General features: G+C 43.2%; 1 protein-coding gene across 2 annotated transcripts in view; it reads right to left on the bottom strand.

The window, feature by feature from the left end:
• Positions 1 to 238: 238 nt before the first annotated feature.
• FSHR (follicle stimulating hormone receptor) overlaps positions 239 to 23,643 on the bottom strand; it is an 84,159-nt gene continuing 60,754 nt past the window's right edge. The window contains exons 5-10 of one of the 2 annotated variants that reach the window (XM_074578890.1): positions 22,201 to 22,272; positions 19,105 to 19,182; positions 15,513 to 15,581; positions 15,323 to 15,397; positions 10,242 to 10,427; positions 239 to 2,537 (exon numbers count right to left, since the gene is read on the bottom strand). In XM_074578890.1, coding sequence (XP_074434991.1) covers positions 1,310 to 2,537; positions 10,242 to 10,427; positions 15,323 to 15,397; positions 15,513 to 15,581; positions 19,105 to 19,182; positions 22,201 to 22,272 — 1,708 coding nt within the window. In that variant the 3' untranslated portion in view covers positions 239 to 1,309. The remainder of the gene's footprint in view (positions 2,538 to 10,241; positions 10,428 to 15,322; positions 15,398 to 15,512; positions 15,582 to 19,104; positions 19,183 to 22,200; positions 22,273 to 23,643) is intronic. The other variant, XM_074578889.1, reaches the window with a different exon arrangement.

Genomic DNA, 23,643 nt, shown 5'->3' with positions numbered 1-23,643 from the left:
CAGACTCCTGTCCTGGTGTTTTCTTTATGCCCACATGCCCACACACAGACACACAATCAGCCTGAGAAAACCCTCCCCAACCCTAAATATCTTTGGTGTGATTTGGAACAATTAACCCTCAAAAAAGTTTGATATTCAAATCATGTAAAAAGGCAGTATGTTCATTGAGATGTTATTCAAAACCCCCATAAAATTAGGAAATCTTGATTAAGAGGGGTTTTTTTCTTTTTTGTTATTTCAACATATGCAGTGCATGGTTTCTTTCAGGTTTTTCAATCTGGACCATTGTCTGATAATGTGCTCGTGAGGCTTTTTTTTTTTTCAGAGGGGAAAGGGAAAGAGAACTTTTAGGATTTCACAAAAACTTTTGTACAGGTTTTCAAAAGCCGTATCTGGATCCGTCGTCCTTTACATAGCCCAGACAGTGTAATGCACTAATACTGCTGTATGGCAAACCTGCCTCAGGCATCATGTTAGAGCAGCCCGTTGGCCCAGCCCCACTAACATGATTTCAACCCGACTTTGTGAGACCAACTTGAGAAACATCCCCCTTATCCCCGCTCTCGTTCTTGCTCTTTCTCACCTTGAAAACAAACCCCAAACCAAACTCCTTGATCCAAACTCCGATGAACTCTGGTTCTCTGAGACTGCTAATCTAGATCAACAAAAGTCCTACCCAAAGTGACACTTTTGTGCAGGGTAAGGCAGGTCCGTGCAGTGTGGAACAGCAAACTTCAGCAAAGCTGGAGATGCCTCCTGCCCCTCTGCTGTGGTCAACAGAAATAGAAACAACACAAGATATTGTCAATCCCAGTAAGTCTGTGCTGAAGGGGGGCGTTAAGTTGGCCTTCTGTCTCCTGTAACCCTAGGAGATATGATTAATGAAAACAGCTAATTACCTGTCATTGTTATAACATATTTCACAGGCAAAAAAAATTAATTCTACCTATTTTTTTCTTTCTACCGTATATAAACAGTATTTAATTCTCAATAAGCAGTTAACATCTTCCTAGAAGGAAGAGAATCTCTGCCTGCATGGTGGGAGATACCAGTTTATAATCTCATTTATTTCTTGAGACAATTCTACAAGAACACTTTGGCACGTACTAAAGTTTTGCTCTTTGTCCTTCAAGAACTGATGAAGATGATGTGTCATCTCTGATGGCTGTTCATTGAACAAAAATAGCAAAGTGGAAACCATTTTTTTTCTCATAAAAAATAAGTTTACATGCTATGCTGAAGTCATTATTCAAATTCACAGTTGAAAGTGATTATCACACTGCCTCAGACACAAATTCATGCAAGCATTTCAGTTCAAGTGATTCAGAGGAACCGATGAATAAATAGTCCCATCACTGTTTTTTGATGCAGGAGGGCAATGGCCATTTCTCGTGTGGAAATTATGAGCAGATGAGGAGGTCTCTGTTCTGTAAATTTGGGCTTGCATTTCGCAGCAACCAAACTTGCTCAACAGAATGAAGAAATCCCTGCGGAAAGTCTTGGTGAAAATGGCATAGAGGAAAGGGTTAGCACAGGAATTGATGGGGTAAAACAAAACCAGAAGGATCTTAGATTTGGACACTGTGATGAGAGGAACCCTGAGTGAGGCTGATATTGCAAAAAAAGATATTGGTGCCATGCAGAGGAAGTCCGTGAAGATCAGTATGGCCATGCGCTTAGCAATCTTGGTGTCACTATTTGAAGAGATGACATTAGGGTTTCTCACAGTAAAGTAGATGCAGACGTAGCAGGCACATATAATCACAAATGCAAGTACGTTCAACACTAAAAGAAATATAACGTAGGCCTGAGAAAATGGTGTTTCTATATCCATGGGCAAACAGATGCTGACCTTCATGTAGCTGCTGACTCCAAATATGGGAAGAAGTGCCACCGTGAAAGCAAACATCCAGCCAAAAACCATTATAATCACAGCATGACGAAATCGAACCTTGCGGTCCAGTTGCATGGCGTAGGTGATGGTGTGCCACCTTTCCAGAGTTATCACCGTCAGTGTGTAGACTGAGAGTTCACTTGCAAACACCGTAAAAAATCCTGCAGCATTGCAGCCTGCCCCAGTTTGCCAGTCTATGGCGTAGTTGTAATACTGGCTTTTGGTCTGGATATCTACAGATGCAATAAACAACAGATAGATACCTATGCAGAGGTCTGCAAATGCAAGATTGCACATTAGAAAGCGAGGTACGGTGAGTTTGTATTGACTGCTTATTAAAATAATGAGGACAACAATGTTCCCAGTGATAGCTAAAATGTTGATAAACCATATCAAGACCCTCAGAATGGTGTATCCCATGATATCTTCACACGGATTGAAAGCATCAGGTTTAGGTGAGCAAGCTACATTAACTACTTCATTGCATAAACCATAGTCAAAATCATTCTCTGCTGGGTCAAATCCTATGCCGTAGTTGGAAATAGAATCTTCAGCTGCAGATCGTTTATGTATCTTATCGCCAGGCTGCTCATCAAGGTCTTGCTTGGCCAGAGATATGCTACATATCGGATGCAATTCGGTGCTGAAATTGTAAAAAGAGTAGAGTTGGCAACCAAGAGACACAGCACGAGCCATACAACATACATGAAGTCATCCAGTTTCCATTAACAGCTCAGTTTTTCTCGTTAGTTGATTATGTAGACCACCCTGGAGCCTGAAATTAATAGTCTGTCTGGTCCCTACTTATAAAATATTACATGAAAGTGTAAATGATTTGGAAACATCACAAAATGTAAGGGAAAGGAAAGCCTGATGTCTGCCTTGCTAACACTCATCCAGCTGGATGTGTTATCCAGCTGGATAACACGTTCTGTAAGAATCCTCCCTTATTTCACTGAATTTCTCACATAACCTGTCATTGATAAGCTGATTCTTGCATGGGGACGATACATGATGGTGAATTCTGATGTAAGAATCAGAACTTTGAAGAATGAGTCAATTCAGCTGTGTAAGGGGTCTGTATAATCACAATAATGCTACTATGCCCTAGTATTACTTTTGAATTCCCTTTTTCCTAAAGTTTTTGACAGTTACCGTGCCATATTCAATCTTGTAATTCTTTCAGGCACAGAAGAACTCCAGTTTGTTCCTTTCATTTTAAGTATAGCATATTGATAACTGGCCAGTAACACAAATAAATAGCATAAGTTCATGCAGGCTCCCAGATAACCTCTAGAAGCCAGATGCCAACACAGATACAAACACAAGACATGGCAGAATACTTTGCTTAAAAGTTGCTTTTCAAAGAAAATGGATTAAAAACCAAGCAAAATGAAGCAAAGCCAAACCAAGCCAAGCCATGCTTGAACCAAACCAAACCACACCACACCACACCATACCAAACCAAATTAAACTAAACCAAACCACACCAAAACAAACCAACATTTCTATAGATACAGGAGTTGCTTTTGCTTCTGTTAAAAAGTCTTTTTTTTTTTAGATGTTTTGAGAATTTTCAGTAGCAAAGGTAAATAAAGGAAAAGAGTTTCAAGAAAAAAATGCCTTTTAAGGTAAAACTAGTATTTTTTAATAGCTTTGTGTTTCACTTTATTTCCTAGAGTATTAACTTTATATGCCCTTCTCCATGCCTAGACCAACGGAAGAAACAAATGTTTTGGTCGAGATGATAGAAAGATGACCAGATCCAACAAGCTAAGAAATATCAAGGCGTATCCACAGGAGAGAAAAGGTTAAACTTTAACAACTGATTCTCCTAGGCCACCTTTGAAGTTTGCTGTCCCAGAAACCTGCATCCATAGCTTTGCATAAAGTGGATCCAGACCTAATGTGAGTTAGGAAATAAAACAGCTGGCAATGTGTTGCAAACCCAACACAGTTCAGCTCTGCCTACTTTCGTCTACAGTCCAGACAGCAATTCAGGTGTATAAATTCTAGGACAGGACCCTACCCTGACCCAGGTGTTCCACCCTGACTTGCAGTACGGTTGAGAGAAGAGCTTTCTGGGCAAGTTAGGTTGAAATTTTTAAACAATTGGTAGCAGCTTAAAAGGGAGAATTCTTTTTTGTAACCTAATTTTACCCTTTGACTTTGTGCTCCCACTGCATCTTCAAAAAATTGAGTTTAAAAGGTCTGCAAGAAAGGAAAACTAATGAAGGCCCAGCACCAGAAGGTGAGGGACATTTCCTATGAGGTTCTGAACATCCTCTACTATTATCAATATTTTTTATCTTGCCTGTCAACTGAGGCAGAAAACTGATTTTCTGTGAGGTCAAATATGCACTACAAAGGTCACCACAGCAATAACAAGGCATTACATTTTGATCCCCTGTGTTCTGCTCGCATAAGGAGGAGTGAGGGGTCCAGTGTATTGATCAATATATCAACAGTTCTCTAGCTGAAAGGGAATACATGCTTCCAAGGAGCAATAACGGGAGAGAAAGTCCCCAGTTTTGAGTGCAACAGGCACTCAAGGGCACTGAAAGCCGCTGCAATTGGTGGTTCTTCATAAATGAACTGAGGGAAATGTTTTTATCCAATCATTTCTCAGCTATGAGTTAAAAATAAACCTTTTCCCAAATTATGGAGGCACTGCTTGTAGCTAAATCTATGCCCTGGTAAAACTGCTATGTAAGGCCAATTAAATATTTTGGATTATTACAATTTATTAATTCTTGAATTCTTTTACACACAGAATCACAGAATGGTAGGCGTTGGAGGGGACCTCTGAAGATCATCTAGTCCAACCCCCTGCCAGAGCAGGGTCACCCAGAGCAGGTTACACAGGAACGCGTCCAGGCGGGTTTGGAATGTCTCCAGAGACGGAGACTCCACCACCTCTCTGGGCAGCCTGTGCCAGTGCTCTGCCACCCTCAGGGTAAAGAAGTTCCTCCTCATGTTTAGGTGGAACTTCCTATGCTCAAGTTTGTGCCCGGTACCTCTTGTCCTGTCCCCAGGCACCACTGAAAAGAGCCTGGCTCCATCCTCCTGACACCCACCCTTTAAGTATTTCACAGAATCACAGAATCTTAGCGGTTGGAAGGGACCTCTGAGATCATCGAGTCCAACCACATAAAAAAAAAAAAACAACAAAAAACCAAAAAAACCCACACACACAAACAAACAAAAAAAAGCACCCACCTACTAAATTCCACACCCACAACCCCACACACAACACCCCACCACAAACCAATAATCTTGGTCACTAGAGCATGCCCTGAAGAGCCATGTCTACACGTTTCTTAAATACCTCCAGGGATGGTGACTCCACCACCTCCCTGGGCAGGCTGTTCCAGTGCCTGACCACTCTTTCAGTAAAGTAATTCTTCCTAATATCTAATCTAAATCTCCCTTGCCGCAGCTTCATACCATTTCCTCTGGTCCTGTCGTTATTCCCTTGGGAGAAGAGGCCAACCCCTGCCTCTCTACAGTTTCCTCTCAGGTAGTTGTAGAGGGCAATGAGGTCTCCCCTCAGCCTCCTCTTCTCCAAACTAAACATGCCCAGCTCCCTCAGCCTCTCCTCATAGGACTTGTTCTCCAGACCCCTCACCAGCTTGGTGGCTCTCCTCTGGACACGCTCCAGCACTTCAATGTCTTTCCTGTAGTGAGGGGCCCAAAACTGAACACAGTACTCGAGGTGAGGCCTCATTTATCAACATTTCAACATTTATCAACATATTTATCAATTTCAATATTTATCAACATATCAGCATTTATAAGTGTTGATAAGATCACCCTTCAGTCGTCTCTTTTCCAGACTGAAGAGACCCAAATCCTTCAGCCTTTCTTCATAAGAGAGGTGTTCCAGTCCCCTAATCATCTTGGTAGCCCTTTGCTGTACCCTCTCCAGCAGCTCCCTGTCCTTCTTGGACTGGGGAGTCCAGAACTGGACACAGTACTCCAGATTTACAGCCAATAGTCCAAAATAAAACCAGGGTCCCATGGAGTTAGCTGCTCTGTTTGCTCTGAGGATGGGTGGTGAGGTGTCTCCTAGCTGGTTACCTGTACCGTGAGCAGATGAGATGGGCAGCTGCGAGTTCCAGAGGAAAAGAAGAGGCATCCTCTGGTACTGACTGCTTACCGGTTCTTTGCCCTGGGATGTTTGCCCTTTGGGCTGTGCGGTACAGTCAGAGCCACACATTAAAACATTTTTTTGGCAAGGGATGGGTCCTTGCTTCCTTTGGAGAATTAGTATTGTAGGCATTGTAACCATTTATTCAGTCTTTTTGTAACCTTCTGTTAGTGTTTAACATTGCTTTGCTCAAGTAAACCCTCTGAAAAATAAACTAGAGAAAAAACAACTTAAAGAATAACACTAACATTGGCAGAGTGCTCTGACAAAAATAAACAAAAATGACTACCTTTGTACAAGTGGTTATTTTATGTGCTTCGTCTGGATCCGGTGACAGCAGGATCTTGTGTGCTGAGAAACACGCTCGGCAGAATAAATAGTCCTGACCTGGGTTCTGTATTAAAGCCTATCTCAAACCAATCATCCTCACTGCAAAGTGACACCAAGGGAGTTGTGAGCAACCGGTATTATGTTCTCATGAGACGAGGCCCAAACACGACTCCTGATGCTGCCACATTTTTTAAAAAAAGTAGGATTTCAAGTGACAGCTCCTCCAAAGAATAATGATCAAGTGTAAGGACAGAGTCATATCAATGTCATTCTTTTAGGCAGAAGGTGATCTTTATGTCAAAGAAAGCCAAAAGCCTGCTGAAGTTCATAATGGTCTATGTCAGGTTGAGGGGTTTAACATCCAGCCTCTGCCCCATCCGCACTTCAAGGATATTATTTTCCAGTCACAGGAAAATGTGAGGGGAGCCCCATGCTGCACTGGGCTTGTCCTAAGAAAGTAGTTTACCTTCTGTTAGGCCAGCATCACAATATTCCAGTGTGATAAATCTACAGATCCATACTTAACATATAATCCTTACTGGAATGAAGAAAAAAAAAAAAGCATCAAAACTGCCTATGTTCAGTCTGGTACAGCTCTGCTTGATTCAACATCCTCCAAAGTTTAGAAATCACTGCTGCTATAACTGTTTTAAGCTTTCCGTTAGCACAACAGCCCCTGTTCACTGGTGCAGATGGATTTGGGAGAGGTGATCAAGCATGATCCACTACAGCAACTTCTTTTATCTAAGGTTCTTGAGTGCTGCAAAAGTCTCAAAGAGGGGAAATTTAACATGAATGGGGCAGCCAGAAAGAAGCCACACATCCCTGTCTTAATTCCTTCCTAGATTTCCTGCATGAACACCAACTGCTGCTGTGATCCTTAGAAACGCACTTCTGGGGGTGACGAGACATCTTGCTTATCCTCCCTGGAATACCTGGAGATATTCTGAGACCCAAACGGACAAGGAAGAATGACCTTAGAATCACAGAATGATAGAATGTGTTGGGTTGGAAGGGACCTTTAAAGGCCATCTATTCCAACCCCCCTGCAGTGGGCAGGGACATCTTCAACTAGATCAGGCTGCTCAGAGCCTCATCCAGCCTGGCCTTGAATGTCTCCAGGGATGCGGCCTCCACCACCTCTCTGGGCAACCTGTTCCAGTGTCTCACCACCCTCATTGAAAAGAACTCCTTCCTAATGTCTAACCTAAACCTACCCTGCTCTAGTTTATAACCATTGCCCCTCGTCCTATCGCTCCATGCCCTTGCAAACAGCCCCTCCCTATCTCTCCTGTAGGCCCTTTTCAGGTACTGGAAGGCTGCTATAAGGTCTCCCCGGCGCCTTCTCTTCTCCAGCCTGAACAACCCCAACTCTCTCAGCCTGTCTTCATAGCAGAGGTGCTCCAGCCCCAGCATGATCTTCGTGGCCCTCTGCTGGACGCGCTCCAACAGGTCCATGTCCTTGTGCTGAGGGCTCCAGAGATGAACACAGTACTCCAGGTGGCATCTCACGAGAGAGAGCAGACCTTCTCACCACCACCATAACGCCCGCTGCACTGAACCAAGCACAGCTCTCACCAAAGAAATCATACACGTGGTATGATCAAGCACTGCCAACTATTAATAACTCTTAACAAACTGAGCAGTCTTCAATGCACACGCAGCTTGTGCCAGCTGTCAAGAAAACTGCTTTGAAATGAAAGCGGGTGCAGCTACTGTACGTGTGACTCATCTCTGCTGAAGTGTATGATAATAACCTTCAGTATTCAAACTGAACTAAAACGCATCCATTTTCTCTCTTTAAGCTGGAGACACACACGATGTCACTCTCCCACCAATTTCAGTACAAGACACATGACTATGAAAGAAATTACCATTTTTAATTACGTCTTAAAGCAGTTAAGAGGAAGAGTTGATCTAAATAACTGGTTATAATAATTTTTGCATTTATGCTCAATATTTTTGTAATATCTAGTAACTATTAAAGATATATATAAATGCATTCAACTTCGTTCTGTTGACCAGGGTGATACAGTTCACATGCACATTTATTCAAGTAATCATATATATCATATATCATAAAGAACATCTCCAACTTGCATACTATTTCTTACCGTTGCATCACACCTGATAATATAGGGGAGCATGAAATTGCGACCAGACTTGCTCCAGAAGCAGCACCCACCTCCGTGTGGTGCTCCAGCCCGACTCACTGGCCATCCGCACTTGGCTTATGTGAGCTCTGCACAGTTCATGGGCATTTCTTTGCAAAATTCCCCTTGGCCGGGCTGTGGGAAGGGCTGTCAGTGTCCTCCTTGGGTTCTTACCTCCTGGGGCAGAGGCTCCTGAAAGTGGGGCTGCTCTAAGGGGGAAGTGAGTGCTGTGGGCTTCAGTTCCCTGGGCCAGGTGTGACATGGAAGTTATTTAAAGCTCAAGTGAGGGGCTGAGAGCTTACCAAAAGGTCTGGGACATTTCCTCTTGTAGCTTTCCTAGAATAGTGACTCTTACTCTGTTTTTGAAAAGTCCAGTTGCCTAATTTAAGGGGTGGATGCTGGGATTTGGGTCTTGATTTGTCCCAAGCAGCCCAGAAGCCAAGTACCCCCAAAAATATGAATCATAGTGATATTGAGGTCCCTTTGCAGGTTCAGGACTAAACATGCTTCCATTGGACTCTTTGGCAAATACCACTTTGCCACCAGTGCTGGAAGGACCAGACCCATTTCTATTTAGCGAGTTACTGAGCACTGTACCTGCATAAGCCTGCAGAAGTATGTGAAAATATCGCCGACTGATAAACTGCCCTAGTGAAAAGTTTAGTATTTTGGATCAAAAATGGGCAACGAGGGATGTATTCGGTCAGATACTTCCCTTATCACCGCAGTCTCCACCACCAGGCTTGCACCCTTACACAGATAGTTTTGCAAACACATGTAGGTGATGGTTATTAGTTATCAGCACAAGAAAGATCAGTTATATTTCATTGCCTGGTGACACTAGAATGCTAAAAGTAAAATAAATGGCTATTATAAGTATTAAAATAGAAGCTACTAATAGTTTATGCTTTCTCTGCATGGTTTTACTTTTCTTTGAAGTTTTAGGCAACTTCTGAATTATAACAATGATCCACAATTCTTTTTCTGCCATGGCAAATTCCAAGTCTTTGAGGACATCCAGTAATAAGGACAAACACTAATAAGTGTTTCCGTAAAATTAAAACAAGCATGGAAAATTACTTTGGGAGTCTAAAAAGACACTTCACCCTCCCACCCCACTCTGCTGATTTGGGTAAAAGGCGTCTGCTCTAGGTTAACCATTTCAGAAATCATGTACAAAGACATTGTGTATGAAGACTTGACAGACAACACATCTGTGGCGCTTCGTTGGACAGTTTTCCAACATCAGCGTGGCTTTCTGAGAGAAGATGGCTCAGTGGTCCTGCTATCCTCCTGAACTGAGGCCTATTGACCACCTTCTCTGCAAACACAGCTTTCCCTCCAGCTACTGCTTTTCCCTCCTGAAAAATTAGCAAGCTTTTCCTGTTGAATGTCTTCAGCGTGGCTCCATGCTGATCCAGGACGGCAGGTCCCAATAAAAGATGGGCCTAAGACAGGTGGGGGCTACGGCCACAGCTGGGAAAAATGCTGATGGTAACACAGCTATCAAAATTTATTACTCTGCTGTAATGGAGAGGCAGTGCACTGTAGAGCATGCATAAACCTGTATGTATTGTATATTAATATATTTCTATCCATTTACTTACTTGCACTGAAGAGACCATTTCTACCCAGATTTTGAGGAAGTTTATTTAATTCACTATCAACTGCTGAGAAGCATCAAAATGAAAAAAAAAAAAATGAAATCACTTACTTTTGTCTTTTCCAGTTTGTAAATGCACAGCAATGGCTAGGATAGGTGAAGTTTGCTTCAATCAAAGATCTAAATTTGCTTAAATCAGGAAGCTTTTTTAAATTGTACGTAGACCTTGCTCTTAGCTTCTTAATGAGTTCTAATCCGTGACTTGGCAGGAAACTGATTCTTGTCCTTGAAATATCCCTGTAAGAAAACATATTAAAATCTTGGTAAAATGCAAACTTCCTTCTGCTTGATGGTGGATATGTGTTTTAGACTCTCCTGCTATTTTTCAGGGTAGTGATTGGAAAGAGATCAACTGGAAATCTACACTAAAAGAGGACTCAGGGATAAATTAGGTGTTCCGCCAGGAAACCTGAACTGATATCCATTGCAAACAACAATCAAGTGATGTTAGTCTGGTCTGAGAAAAAAGAAGAGAAACCGATAACCCTCTAGGTAAGAATTAACAGAGACATAAACCATTAGTGCCATATGATTCTGGGTTTAGTAAATACCCAGTAAATGCAACAATCATCCCAGAATACTGTCACCGGATAAAAAAGGCTGATGAAATCACAACAGAGGTTTGCTGCCTGAACATCACATCATGGGAAGGCTGCTGTGGAAAAGGCAATAAACACAAAGAGAGCAGCTCACAGGGGGTACAGGTGTGAGGAGAGGGTGGGGATATGAAGTTTTGTACTCATTAGGAAGAAAAAGAGATTAATCAGAGACCGAGGTGACATGGTTCAAACTGTGAGGAACAAAAATAACAAAACATTTCCAGAGGTTTAAAAAATAAAAGGAGCACAGACTGAAGTGAAGAAAGGGGCAAGATTACAGGAGGTTAGGAGAGATGTATTTATGTGGAAGGCAATTACTGTGTGGGACAGGCTATCAAGGGCAGCAACGGAAGCAGCAGCTATGAATGCATTAAGGAGAGCATTAATGGGGCTTTTAAAAGGATACACATTGTGCAAACACTAAATCTTGACTTGTGCCATGCAGGTGGGGAAGGGGAAGAAGGACCAAGGGTGCTCCATCTCCAGGCTAAGAGATACTCGGGAGCCCATCCCCTTGGCTCCAGGGTTTAACAGCTGGGGCAAAACGTCCCCACATTTCCCTAGGACACAAACTGTGTCCCCTCAGCCTGTGACAGCAGAAGAGCAAACTGCTTTCTTTTAAGAGCAACAGTAAAAGTGAACTGCACAAAATCACCCTGTCCGCCCTTAGCTCCTGTGCTTTTATTGCCTGAGACTGATCCAGGACGCAGCGCTTGCTGAGGCTGCCCTGCTCTTTATTCTCCAACAAAAGAGAGGAATTTTCCCTAATCACGGAATTGGACTGACAATATTTGTAATTTTCTCCATGCCCCCTCCAAGTTACAACTTCCAATTCATCCGTAACAGTACGATATCAGGACAACGTGTTATTTGATCTCTATTACGCAACATGCGCAAATTGTTTTTATCATTGTATTAATGCCGCGTGAGGGGGAGACCAGGCTTTAGCAGCATGTAATAAAATTTAGACAGTTGCTATGTACCACACGCACATTTGCACCTCTGGTCTCCATTCTAAGAAACAACATTATTACCAGGAAATGTCTCTGTTTGAACTCACGGTCTTCAGCTTGGGGTGGCCAAGTCCAACAAACTCACAGGCAGCTAATAAAGCAGTTAGTAAAACTGGCGGTGGGTAAAGATGATCTTTGTGTCCACGCTGTGCCCGCAGCTTTGCATCCGGGCTCTGAAGGAACGTACCACCTTCAACAACTGGACCACGAGCTGTGGCAGCGGAGGAGCAAACACAGACCCCACTCTGCTACCCTGACCTGGGGCCATGGCTTCTACTGGAAGGGCGAGGCAGACCGGCGGAGCCAGAAGTGCTTTGAGCTTCTGCAGGTCAGGCTCAGAGGAGCCACGCTGTGGTCCTGAGGTTGTTCTGGGCCCGACCTCTTTCTCGCAGGAGCCAAAAGCAGCAGCCAACGAGAAATTTTAGGCTATCGATTTCTGACTTAGACACCTGAAGAGGTAATTAGGTTGCAATGAGTAACCTCGATGGTTTCATGCCCTGACTATTGCCCTTAGTACGCCACCTAATGAAAACTGTCACCTAGAGTATATGCTCATGACTCAACAACTAAACAGCAGTTTTCTGCCTAAATCCACAGCCAGCATCACTCGTGGCATCGTTAAGAGCCTATGAAGCCTCACAAGGGCTCATAATTCTGAACAGGAGCATGGAAAATGTTTTCTTTGGCTTGCTAGCTAAAAATCTTTACCGAGTCTAAACTGTTATTACACTGGGTGGAAATAAAAAGGAAACATGAATAGGAATATCACCTGGACCAAAATGTTACTGGATCTCTGGGCATACTAAATGATTTCATAATTATTAAATATTTTTGCACGAAAACATTTTCTTCCTCTTTTAAAAAATTTTCTTTTTATGCTCATTATTGCACACGAACAGAAGCCAGTTAGGAAAAGTGCTCTGCATACTCCTGTGGGGCTTGTTGGTACGTCTGTTAGGGATAGGTACCGATACACCACTGACAAGCCCCTGAACAGCAAACACAGACATTGTGCAGGTGGTTTAGTAACTTACTCCACCGTGTCACCACGCGCAGACCTTAGTGCAGAGGTTCTCTGGGGCGCTGCTCTCTAGTTAGAGGCTTGATAAATTAAATAAGCATGATGAACAAGACGATAAAGTGGTAGAAAATCAAACCAGAAAGCATCAGTGACTGGAATACATATTCTTGTGATATTATTGCTTGGCTGCTAGTCATCAGCCTTGACAGCAGCCGGCGCAGGAACGGCTAAATAAACCTGACTTCTCTTCCAATCACTTCCCTTTCCCACTGGGAGTCTCTCTTGGATTAGCAAAAATACTGACCAACTGATGAGGTTTGAAAAGCACATACAGAAATAGCAAGAAACGGCTGGTGGAGCAGAAATGAGAGAGGGGTAGACTGGTTGGCGAGAAAATTTTCTCTGTACTTGTGTCTGAACTGATTTCTGGCTCTGCTTCGGGGACTCAGCTGTCAAGTTAAGGATCTACTGGAGCTCTCCTGTGGCCCCCATATGTGGGTTTACTCTTGAAGACAAACTGCAAGAACGGGATGGACCACAGACATATCTTGCCCTGCATCCAAGTCAGGACGCAGCCAGAGGGCTCTTAAGGACTTCAGTAAAAACTGGTGTAAGCCACTGCAGCTCTGCAAGCACCAGAAGATGATTAAATGAAACAATCTGTCTGAAAATTGAGGCTATGAAACTCCGAGTTGGAAACACAGTGTGTTTCTGTGTAGAAGGAATGTGTATAGGTGTGGGAGTAATTAGCCATTTGATTTACTTGCCTACTGTCAGTGCTGAAAGCCTTTAACTGAAAACTTGATGTCTTTCCAAAAGAGATATTCTAATTCAGCCAAGTGCTGTAAGCCTGAAGAGGGGAACTGATTCGTGAAACCGTGTAGCCTGTACAAGGGCTAAGATTGGTGCTTTCTGACATTACTATTTGTACTATTTGTGCTTCTTTCACATTATTTTAATATGCTGAAATGTAAAATAGAAGTTGGTGTTAATTGACTGTACAACACTGGTTCGGGAAGACCAAGAGTTAAAACATCCTGACGTTCATTTTAATAAAACGTTGCAGTCTGCAACACAGATTTGAGTGCCACAACACTGTTTTTCCCAGCAAAGATATGATTATGGGTCAATCATTTCCACAAGTGAACGTGCCTTCCTGGTGTACACTACAGTGACGGATGAGTAAGCAGGCTCTTCTTTCATGATCTCAGTCAGGATAAAAAGGTAATTTCCCATCCATAGAATAGTGTATGTATTGGTAACGGAACAGAAAACCTCTTACACAAATAACCCAGTGTTAGAAATTGAACTATCAAATGACTCTGAACTACAGCCAAATCAGATTTATAAACCTCCAGAATACGACTGTATCAGCTACAGCTTGCAAAGAAAACACATTTACTTTTTGCTACAGGACACACTGCTTTTCCAAAGAAACATCAATGATATTATGGCTGAAAAGATGCTCTAATGGCAGTCTTTTCCAAAGAAGGAAGACACCACTTTGAGGGAGTGATGGAAGTAGAGCAGAATGCAGTAACCCATACCATAGGTTTTTATATCATAGGTGCACTGACCATCACAAGGTGGAAAAAAGGCCTTCAGAAGAGCTCTGATCTGAACTCAAGGTTAACCAGTCATTTTTTCTCCCTCTTATTTAGATTTCTAACCACTCTAACCTTTGTGTAAAATCTTCCAACGGCTCCAATGACCCCTTTTCACCCTTTCTCGGTGACTCCTAGCCCTCTGTTGGACATCCAAGGTAGATGGAAAGAGAGAAAAGCTCTGATGAATCAGTGAGACAAGAAAAGACTCCCCTGCCTCTGTTGCCACTTTTACATGTTCTGACTTGTGCTCAGAAACACAAGCAGTTGTGCACACTCACAGGCATTTTCAGACCCCATGGCAAACCGTGGCTTGAGTTAATGGTGACCAAGATCCATGACCATCCTACTGCTGAATTCTCTACTGGTGAGATCTCGTTTTCCAGCTTATCACCCACCAAAGACATCCTGCTGTACCTGCGTGAGATAGATCTCATACCTATTTCTACAGGGGATGGGACGTCCCAATCCCTATACCTGTAGGGGATTCAGAATTAAGCTTCAGAGATGCCCAGGCAGATCTTCAGTGGTAAACAATTCAGATTTAAGCACCACTCACCTATTTTTGCTCAAGCAAAAAACTAACAGCATTTTTCTCTGGAAAAAAACAAAGCAGAACTACTCTCTTACAGACCTTAATCAACTCTGGAGAGGAATCTGGATCTAAATTCCTGGATCCAAATACTCCCAAAAACTTGAGGACAAAGTGAAAACATGGATCGAGACTGAAATTTCAGTTATGGCTTCCAGTTTTTTTCTGTATTCAGAACTACACCTCCAGTTTTGAACTCCAAGATTTGTGAGATGTTGAAATCCAGATTGACATTCATATGTTCTTCTCTGTTCTTTTCTAGGGAGTTAATAATGAGAAAAATAACATCTGAATATTACTTACAAAACAACGGGCCCATTGGCTCCTTGGAAGACCTCATTTGGTAATTTTTCTAGGTTGTGATTATCACTTAGATTCCTGAAAAACACAACAATGTTGATGCTAAAACAATCTGAGATTAAAAAAATAGCTTGCAGCAGTTACTACCTTCTAACGATCACTTTTCAGAATAGTGAACAACAGAAATAGTTACAGCTCATCCAGGTAGGTTCCATTAAATGCGTGATTCTCAATTTCCCGAATCCCATTTTTATTCAACCATCTGTAATAGAGAAAAAAAAACCCAAAGGGTTGTGTTCTTATTCATGCTTCATAACTAAAATGCACGTAATTCAAAACAGTGAAACGGATCTCAAACAACATTATTTGTATATGCATATGCAAATGGTGAAATTTCTATGAATACTAGCCGGTGAGATGCCAATAGTTTGAGGAAGGCTTTGGAGAGTACGGACATGAATAGGGCAGATGAGTGCTACCATCGGAGGTGGTAGCTGGAGTAAGTTTCTGAAGCAAGGGCAGAGCTGATGGAGATGCTCCCAGCTGCCCTGGGAAGGCTGCAGCGGAGGCAGTGAGGCTGTTCCAGGTTAATCCCAGGGGGGTGAGACCTGGATCTTTCCTGCTGGTGTCATCGGTGTCACTTAGTTTTACGTTTTTCAAGATGCTTGTGAAGCACTGGGCCACAGCTTAACCTTTGCCAGCTATTAGAAAAAAATTCCACCGCCTGTGGTGGTCTTGCGTCCTCAACAGGGCAGATGGAGGAGGGAGGGTGACCGTCCCCGAGCCGGGCAGGAGGGTAGCAGGGGGGTGGTGGTGGTGCCAAACTGCCTGGGAAGTGGCTGATTCCTCCTACCCCTGCCCCTCCACAAACCAGGCTCCCTGCCTGCTCTGGTGCCCCGTCCCACCTCCCCGGGCTCCTTCCCCCGAGGGGAGGCACAGGCAGCGAACCTGGGAGTCGAAGCTCCTGGGGCTCTCTGCCAAGTTTTTACTGTAGTGCATTAACGAATTAATGTTTAACGCCCTTCCCTCTCTTCCCTTCACGGTCCTAAAAATTTACATTTGGGTCAGTTATATTTATCATCTTTACGGTGCAATCTTTCATCTTGCTTTAGAGCGTCACTTTGCAGCTCACGCCCTCTCCAGCAGGCACTGACAGGTCTGACTGATGCCAAAAATGGCCCGATTTAATTAAACTGTCAGCAAACCTGGACATTTTGTTTCTAATTCACACTGAAAGCTGAGCATGCAAGTGGCCCACTTATCTCAGGTCCGAGGCGGTGAGCTAAGGTCAGCATGGAAATCAGTTACGGGCCTGGCCGAAAGGATTACCCTTTTGACCATGACAGGCAGATGTACGCAGCTCCGTGTCCGTAATGTCTGTCAGGTCAGATCAGCAGAACTGTCACCGTCCCCTTCGCTTGCAAGCACTATTCGACATGAGCGAGCAGGCACAGAGGAGAGACATGTCCCTGCTCGTAGCATTTAAAGCATTTATTATATTACATCGATCTTATCCGTTCGGAGCTGCCAGGCTGATAGATATGCTTTTAATCACAGTATTAGCACTTACTGCATTCTCTGACCGAACATGATGCTTAACGCAATAAGATACCGAGGTCATAAAATCAGAGTCCTTGTTGCCACACAGCGCGGATTAGACACTCCTGTCACCTGTCTCACTGCATTCGAGTAGCAAAAAGAGCAAAAATAAAAATTACCTAAATCCCAGGACCTCATTATACTACATATAGACAAGTTTCTCTTGAGACAAACTCTCCCCTGACTTCAGCCAGCCTTCTTACCGATTCCACTAGCTCTCATGTTAGCAACAAGTGACAGTGGAGACAGAGGTTCAAAGCTTGGACAAAGGGACTTTTACTCACCATAGTGAGTCACCATACCACTACAGTGGTATTTCTAAAACGCGCTTTAGAGTTTACCCGGTGCAGGAGGCCACTGCCCCTGAGGTACCACTTATAGCCTATTTTAGGGCAGGAAAGCTCTAAGTGGCATACAGACCTGGAAGCAAGGTGAAGTTCTTCCATAAATTTCTAGCACTTTTTTACTACGTGTATCCACAGTTCCAGTCAGTGCCGATCCCAGGCACAACGTAAGATCAGCTGCAATCCACATTTCTGGCTTAAGTACGCTTGGAGCTTGCCACAGCTACAGCTGCTAAAATTGTGCCTCTCCAGAACGTGGGGGCTCAGTGGGTCCTGGGTGTTTTTAACGCCATCTTGACATGTCTGGTTTCACAAACCGATGTTGCTGCAACCGTACCTTTCTATTGCGTTGCATAGCGACTTCGGTTTTGTACAGAAAACCAGCAAATTTAGGTCTAAAATGAGGCAAGCGCATCACAGCACGAGGAAAAAAAACTAATCAGGGACTCTCAAAGAGCACGTGGGACCTCTGCCCCAGGGGAGAACTACTGCAGAGTCAGGACATCGTCTGACCAGGCGGGTGGTGGCCAGATCTGCTTGCACAGATCTTGCTGCTCCCGCAGACACTGGTGGGCGAGGGGAGCCCATGGCAATGGGGCTGTTACAGGAGGCAGGGCAAAGCAGCTGGAAAAAGACATGATCCCCCCCCCCCGCCCCACCCCAAGGCCAATTTTCCTAGCAAACCAGCAGCCCTAAGTCCTCAGGGAGGACTATCCTTCAACACTCAGGCAGTAATAAACAATGGGATGTCCGGGTGAGAGAGGGGAAGCCAATTTCATGCTGCTCAAGTGGCACAGGGAGGCGAAATCACAGTAAAAATCTGGGATATTTACCTCACCCCTTAGCAACATTATGGAAACAAATACAGTACTTGTTGCATAGTGCTCTGAAAAATACAAAGTCCCACCTGAATAGTAAATATTATCACATGAGAAAAGATAAACCAGTGCGTTTGGGGTGTCATGACTTGAATATATATTTGAGAAAACTGTGTGCGTGTTTAAAACTTCAGGGAACTTGATGTAGACATAGGTTGTGCATAACCGACGGAGAAAAAGGAGAGATAGCAGCTAAGTGACTTGTTACTGGCCTCTCTTCAAATATTGATGGTCTGACCTTGCTCCCACCAAAACCAACGTGAGCCCAATCAGTCAATCAGATCTTGCTTGTCTGCTTCGGTATGCGAGGTAAACTGCACACACCCAGTGGGAATTTTTTCCAGTCTGGCCACTGGCTAGGTGAAATGAAGGCAGCTTGTTAGCAAGCAAACAGTACATTTTTGATATACCAACAGAAAGGATCAAAGAAGCCAGATAGTTCATTAAAATACATGACTGTTCAAGTCAAATGTGGAGTTGTCTAACCACACAGCTTGAAACTGCATTGTGAACCGGCCCGTATCAATGCATTAACATTGTGTACAAATATACCGTATTCCCACAACATCTACATATATTTTGCCCAAGTAATAAATGTCTTTGAATGATGTGTCTGACTGTAAATATTTATGAGTCACGCCATCCTTCTGAACACAATTTGTATCACATGGAACTGTTGTTGTAGGTGGAATACGTTTAACCTTAGCATCAGTAATTACTAAATTTGCTCTACACTGTGCTTCCAAAATAAAGAGCAGAACTAGAGTACAACAGAAATCCACAAAAGCGTTCGTTTTTCACAGCAGGGAAACAGAATACAGAGATTTCAGGGGTAGGGGAGAAGTCTAAAACCTTCACGTGAATTTGGAAGCGTATGAAATAGTGCCCATCCCCTGGTTTCCTTGACCTTGGTTCTGGAGAAGGAATGAGCTAACAAAGAAAAGAATGGATTTTGCTTACTCACAGAATCACACTTTCAGAACTCAGTCCCGTGAACGAATTTCTTTCGATTGTACGTATATGGATATTGTCTTGAATATCTCTGAAAAATAAAATACAATAGAAACTACACCTTTTTGTACCTCTGTGAACCTATCAAAATGATACTCTATTTCAAAAACAGTATTTTTCCTTATATTCAATCTGAGGAACTTTTATAGGCAGCGACGTAAGTTTTTAAGACATTTTGTCTGCAGAGCACAAACCTTCCTGGTAAAAAAGGCCGGAGCAAAACATTTCCAACGCCCCCATCCTTTCCTCCCAAATAGGCTAAAATGATTAAAATGCATAAAAGCCCAGCCAGGTCTTATAATCCTGAGACAGATGAAATAGTTCCTCCAGCAAATGTATTGCCCAGAAAATGCAAGCTGAGGGGCTGCGAGGCCACCCCTTCTCACAGCCTCCCAACCAGAAGAAGGAAAAGCCATTAGCCTTTTTGGCCCGATCCAGCAGGGCACCTACCAGCCCACGAATAATTCCCCTGCCGATGTCAATGGGGTTGCTTATAAGCTTTGTATGTGCTTAAGAACTTAAGGCGCGGGACCCCTGTCAATGCAGTTTGTTGAACTGACAAGTAGGCATTGCAGTTCTTTCAGCATTTTTGACTGAGAGGAAAAAAGGAACGGCAGATATACGTTCTGTTGCTTGCTCAAAATAGACCTCAAAGAAGTTAAACAGTATTACTCATAATTTAGACTGGGGATGCAGTTGTTTTCATGCTGTTTCTGTTGGAAAGCATGGAACAAAATGAATTACCTAAAAAGCTTGAAATTAAGCACGATTCCACAATTATCTCATGCTGACAGTTGAATACGGCCACAACTCTGCATTAAGTGACACTTACACAGAGGCTTCACTCTGCAAACTGAGGTCAGCAGAGGTAGGAATAAGGAGGGAGCGTGGCACTCATTGTCCTGGTTTCAGCTGGGACAGACTTAATTTTCTTTCTAGTAGCTGCTTGTTTTGGATTTAGTATGAGAACAATGTCGATAAGACATATTGTTTTAGTTGTTGCTAAGTGATGGTTACATTAGTCAAGGAGTTCTTCTACCTTCCCCTAGAAGCTGAGAGGGAGCATAGACAGGACAAGCTGGCCAAAAGAATATTGTATACCATAGATGTCATGCACAGTATAAAAACGGGGGTTGGCCAGGGAGTGGGAATCCACAATCACTGCTTGGGATGGGCTGGGCAGTTGATCACTGGGTGGTGTATCACTTTATTTTGTATATTATTTTACCTTTTTTTTTTCACCTCTTCCATTACTGTTCTATTTAAACTGTCTTTATAGGATCATAGAATGAATCACAGAATGGTTCGGGTTAGAAGGGACCTTAAAGACCATCTAGTTCCAACCCCCTGCCCTGGGCAGGGACACCTCCCACTAGACCAGGCTGCTCAAAGCCCCATCCAGCCTGGCCTTGAACACCTCCAGGGATGGGGCAGCTACAGCTTCTCTGGGCAACCTGTGCCAGTGTCTCACCAACCTCATAGCGAAGAATTTCTTCCTAATACCTAATCTAAATCTCCCCTCGTTCAGTTTAAATCCATTACCCCTCTTCCTATCGCGTCACGCCCTGATAAAGAGTCCCTCCCCAACCCACAAGCTTTTTTGGGGGGTTCTGTTGGGGTTTTTTTTGGGTGGTGTCCTTCCCCCCTTTCTTTCTGTTCTCCCTACCCTACTGGGCTGTGTGGGGGTTAAACCACAACACCCACACAGGAGCAGTGTATCCCTCTGCTAAGGATCTGCGTGAGCCCTTTATAAACATCAGTGACCCATCGAGACCTGTCTTTGGGATTTAAATATTGGCACAACTGAAGCCAATGGGAATTTTCTTATTGACCTTAGAGGGGCCAGGGTTTGAGCCGAAGTCTGGTTTGGGACTCAAACAGTATCAAAGCCTACTTATTCTAACAGGAAAGTGGGGAGTTTCACCCCCCAAAAAACCCAACTCTTGCTCACCAGGACACGATAATTCAAGTCTATTTCAGACTGATGATAAACATAAAGGTATACAGGAGGAAGGTTCTATAGTTCCATATCTGTTGCATTTGCTTGATAGTTTCAGGGAGCCCTGAACTGCAGTTCATAGAATTATTTATGTCAAGTGTATTACAGAAATTTATTTCTTATTTTATGTGTGTGTATACTATATTCAGTCACCCATGTCTATGTTTTCCATGCATTTTTATTTATATTAATGGTCATTGCAAAGACAAATGCAGGATTAATGTTTCTGCATCTTGAAATCTTCGAATCAAAGATTTGAACATGCAGAACTTTGCCTGTGAATTAAAAATATATCGTGTCCAAAAGAAGCGAAGAAATAGTTGCTTATTTCCTGAGTTTTCTGCTTTCAAGAACTGATAAGAAAAATCTAACTAAGAACTGATAGAAAAATCTATGTCAAGATCTTCTTCAGTGAAAAAAAATCAAGCTTTTTCTGATACGAATTTTTTACAGGAAAAAAGGGTGCTTTTACAGAAAAAACCCCCCGCCTGCTTCCACACAAAATTTCATACAAATGTATTTTTTTCCCTGTTGGCACTGGAATTTTCCATAGAAAAATATTTCATTTTCTGGACAGTTTTACTGCCAGTGAAAAAAATGAGCATGGTAGAGATTTTTTATTTTTTTTCCCTGTGATGTGATCACCTCTCTCCAGAAAACAACTCCGAGATCAGCAACTCTTCCCATGCAGGCCAGAGAACTGTCACCAGGTGGCAACAAATTTCCGCTGCCACCAGCCTGGTTTGGATTTCAACTGGCGAAAGAGGAATAAAAGGCTGTTATCCCTCCCCTGGGCCATCCAGGCACACGCTTGTAGCACAGTTAAAGGAAGAGCAGTCTGTAAAGTGCGAATTATAATGCTTTGTAAAGGGGAGACCAAGGGAGAATTGAGACCTTTTGGGCCACGTTATCATCAATGCCTACAAAATTACAACCCAAAACTGTACCATGAGCGAACACAAGGGGAATCGCATCTTGAAAGGTTTTGTTGGAGCAGGAGAACATTCAAAGGGAGCTTTTAAAAAGTGAAAAGCAGACATTAAAACTTACAGTAAAACTTTCTGGAAAGAATGCACCTTATGGACAGCAGGTAAAAACCGAAGGCCAGTGTTTGATATTAACCTAAGAGGGAGAGAACAGATGAAGATTATTTGCTCTGCCCCAGGAGCGAAGCAATAGTTAACAAAGAAGAAAGAACATTGGACTTAAAATGGCAGCCACAAAAGGCGGAGTTTAGCCACAAATGGGGTGTTTGCCAGTCGGAAACTTGACATTGTAACGTAAAAAGATTTTTCTTCAAAGCACAAGCTGAATTCTGCCCCACTGAAGTCAAGGGAGAAATCCTACCTTGGATAATGACATAGTTCCTTCTGATAATCTCAGGAAACTGTGGGTGTTAATTTCCCAACCATATTCTAAGAAATCAACTGCACTGACAACAGGATAATTATTTTCATAGTAGCTCTTTTAAGACAAAAGTATCAACTCATTTAACACAATTTTCACCTTCTACTCCAGTAGAGGAGACATTAATTCCACTGGAATTCACATTATTTCCTGAAAGTAAGAGAGAATTAGGGCGCTTTATTCCTCAGCACCTCCAATAGTGAGGAACCAAACACATGGGAAAGTTTCAGCAGTTTGTGTGACTGGAAATGGGCCTGAGCCTCCGTATTTAAGTACCTGCACCCTCCCACCACATTGAGCATCGCTGGCCTCTGCGCTGCAGTTCCTGTCCATGAAACACCATCCCAGAAACGCTGACCCGAAAGGACAACCCTGTGCCCACAGCCAGCGAGGAAACACGGTCACAGGTATCCACAGAGCTGTACCGCGTCTAATTTAAGCAAATTTTGTTATCCAGAGCAGTAGCAAGTGCAGGCCAAACATGATATTGCCATGCAGCAGGAGACGGCTGGCGGCTGCTGATGGCTGGAAGGAGGGCTGAGCGCAGGAGGGAGGAGGAGCTGAACTGGGCTGGGCTCCAACCAGCTGGGAGTTTTTCCCAGCCACCAAAATGTCTCATTTGGACTCTACCAAACGAAGAGAAAATTTGAGCTCTTGAAAGTTCAGTTTTATCTTTGTATTTTTAATATGCGAGATGGCAGAGAAGGCAACTTTTCATTGAGAATACTGGTTCCTTAAGGAATGTATTAGTAGTATACGGAAGGTATTTTTTATCCTGGCACTTAAACAGAACAATGTTCTTTCATTACTGGATGCAAATTTTTTTTTGGCAGATTGATTCCTGAACAGTTGAGTGGTGATGAGAAGGACCGGTTGAGACTGGGAAAAAGTAACAGCATTCATTCGATGTTTGTTATGAACCCAGATTATTTCTGGAGAGTCGCAACCTTTCAGGTTTCATAATCTGAACTGAAACTGAACGTCTCCGCGTGACAACCAAATCCTGCATTTTGGGCACTCAGGGTGACACATGGGTCCATAAAACAGTCATTCACTCGCATAAGCACTGCTCTGAGCCCTCCGAGG

Source organism: Larus michahellis, chromosome 3 (assembly GCF_964199755.1).
Source record: "Larus michahellis chromosome 3, bLarMic1.1, whole genome shotgun sequence".
In the NCBI taxonomy this organism is placed as follows: domain Eukaryota; kingdom Metazoa; phylum Chordata; class Aves; order Charadriiformes; family Laridae; genus Larus; species Larus michahellis.
Note: the sequence above shows the minus strand (reverse complement) of the source record. Positions and strands in the feature narration are given on the sequence as shown.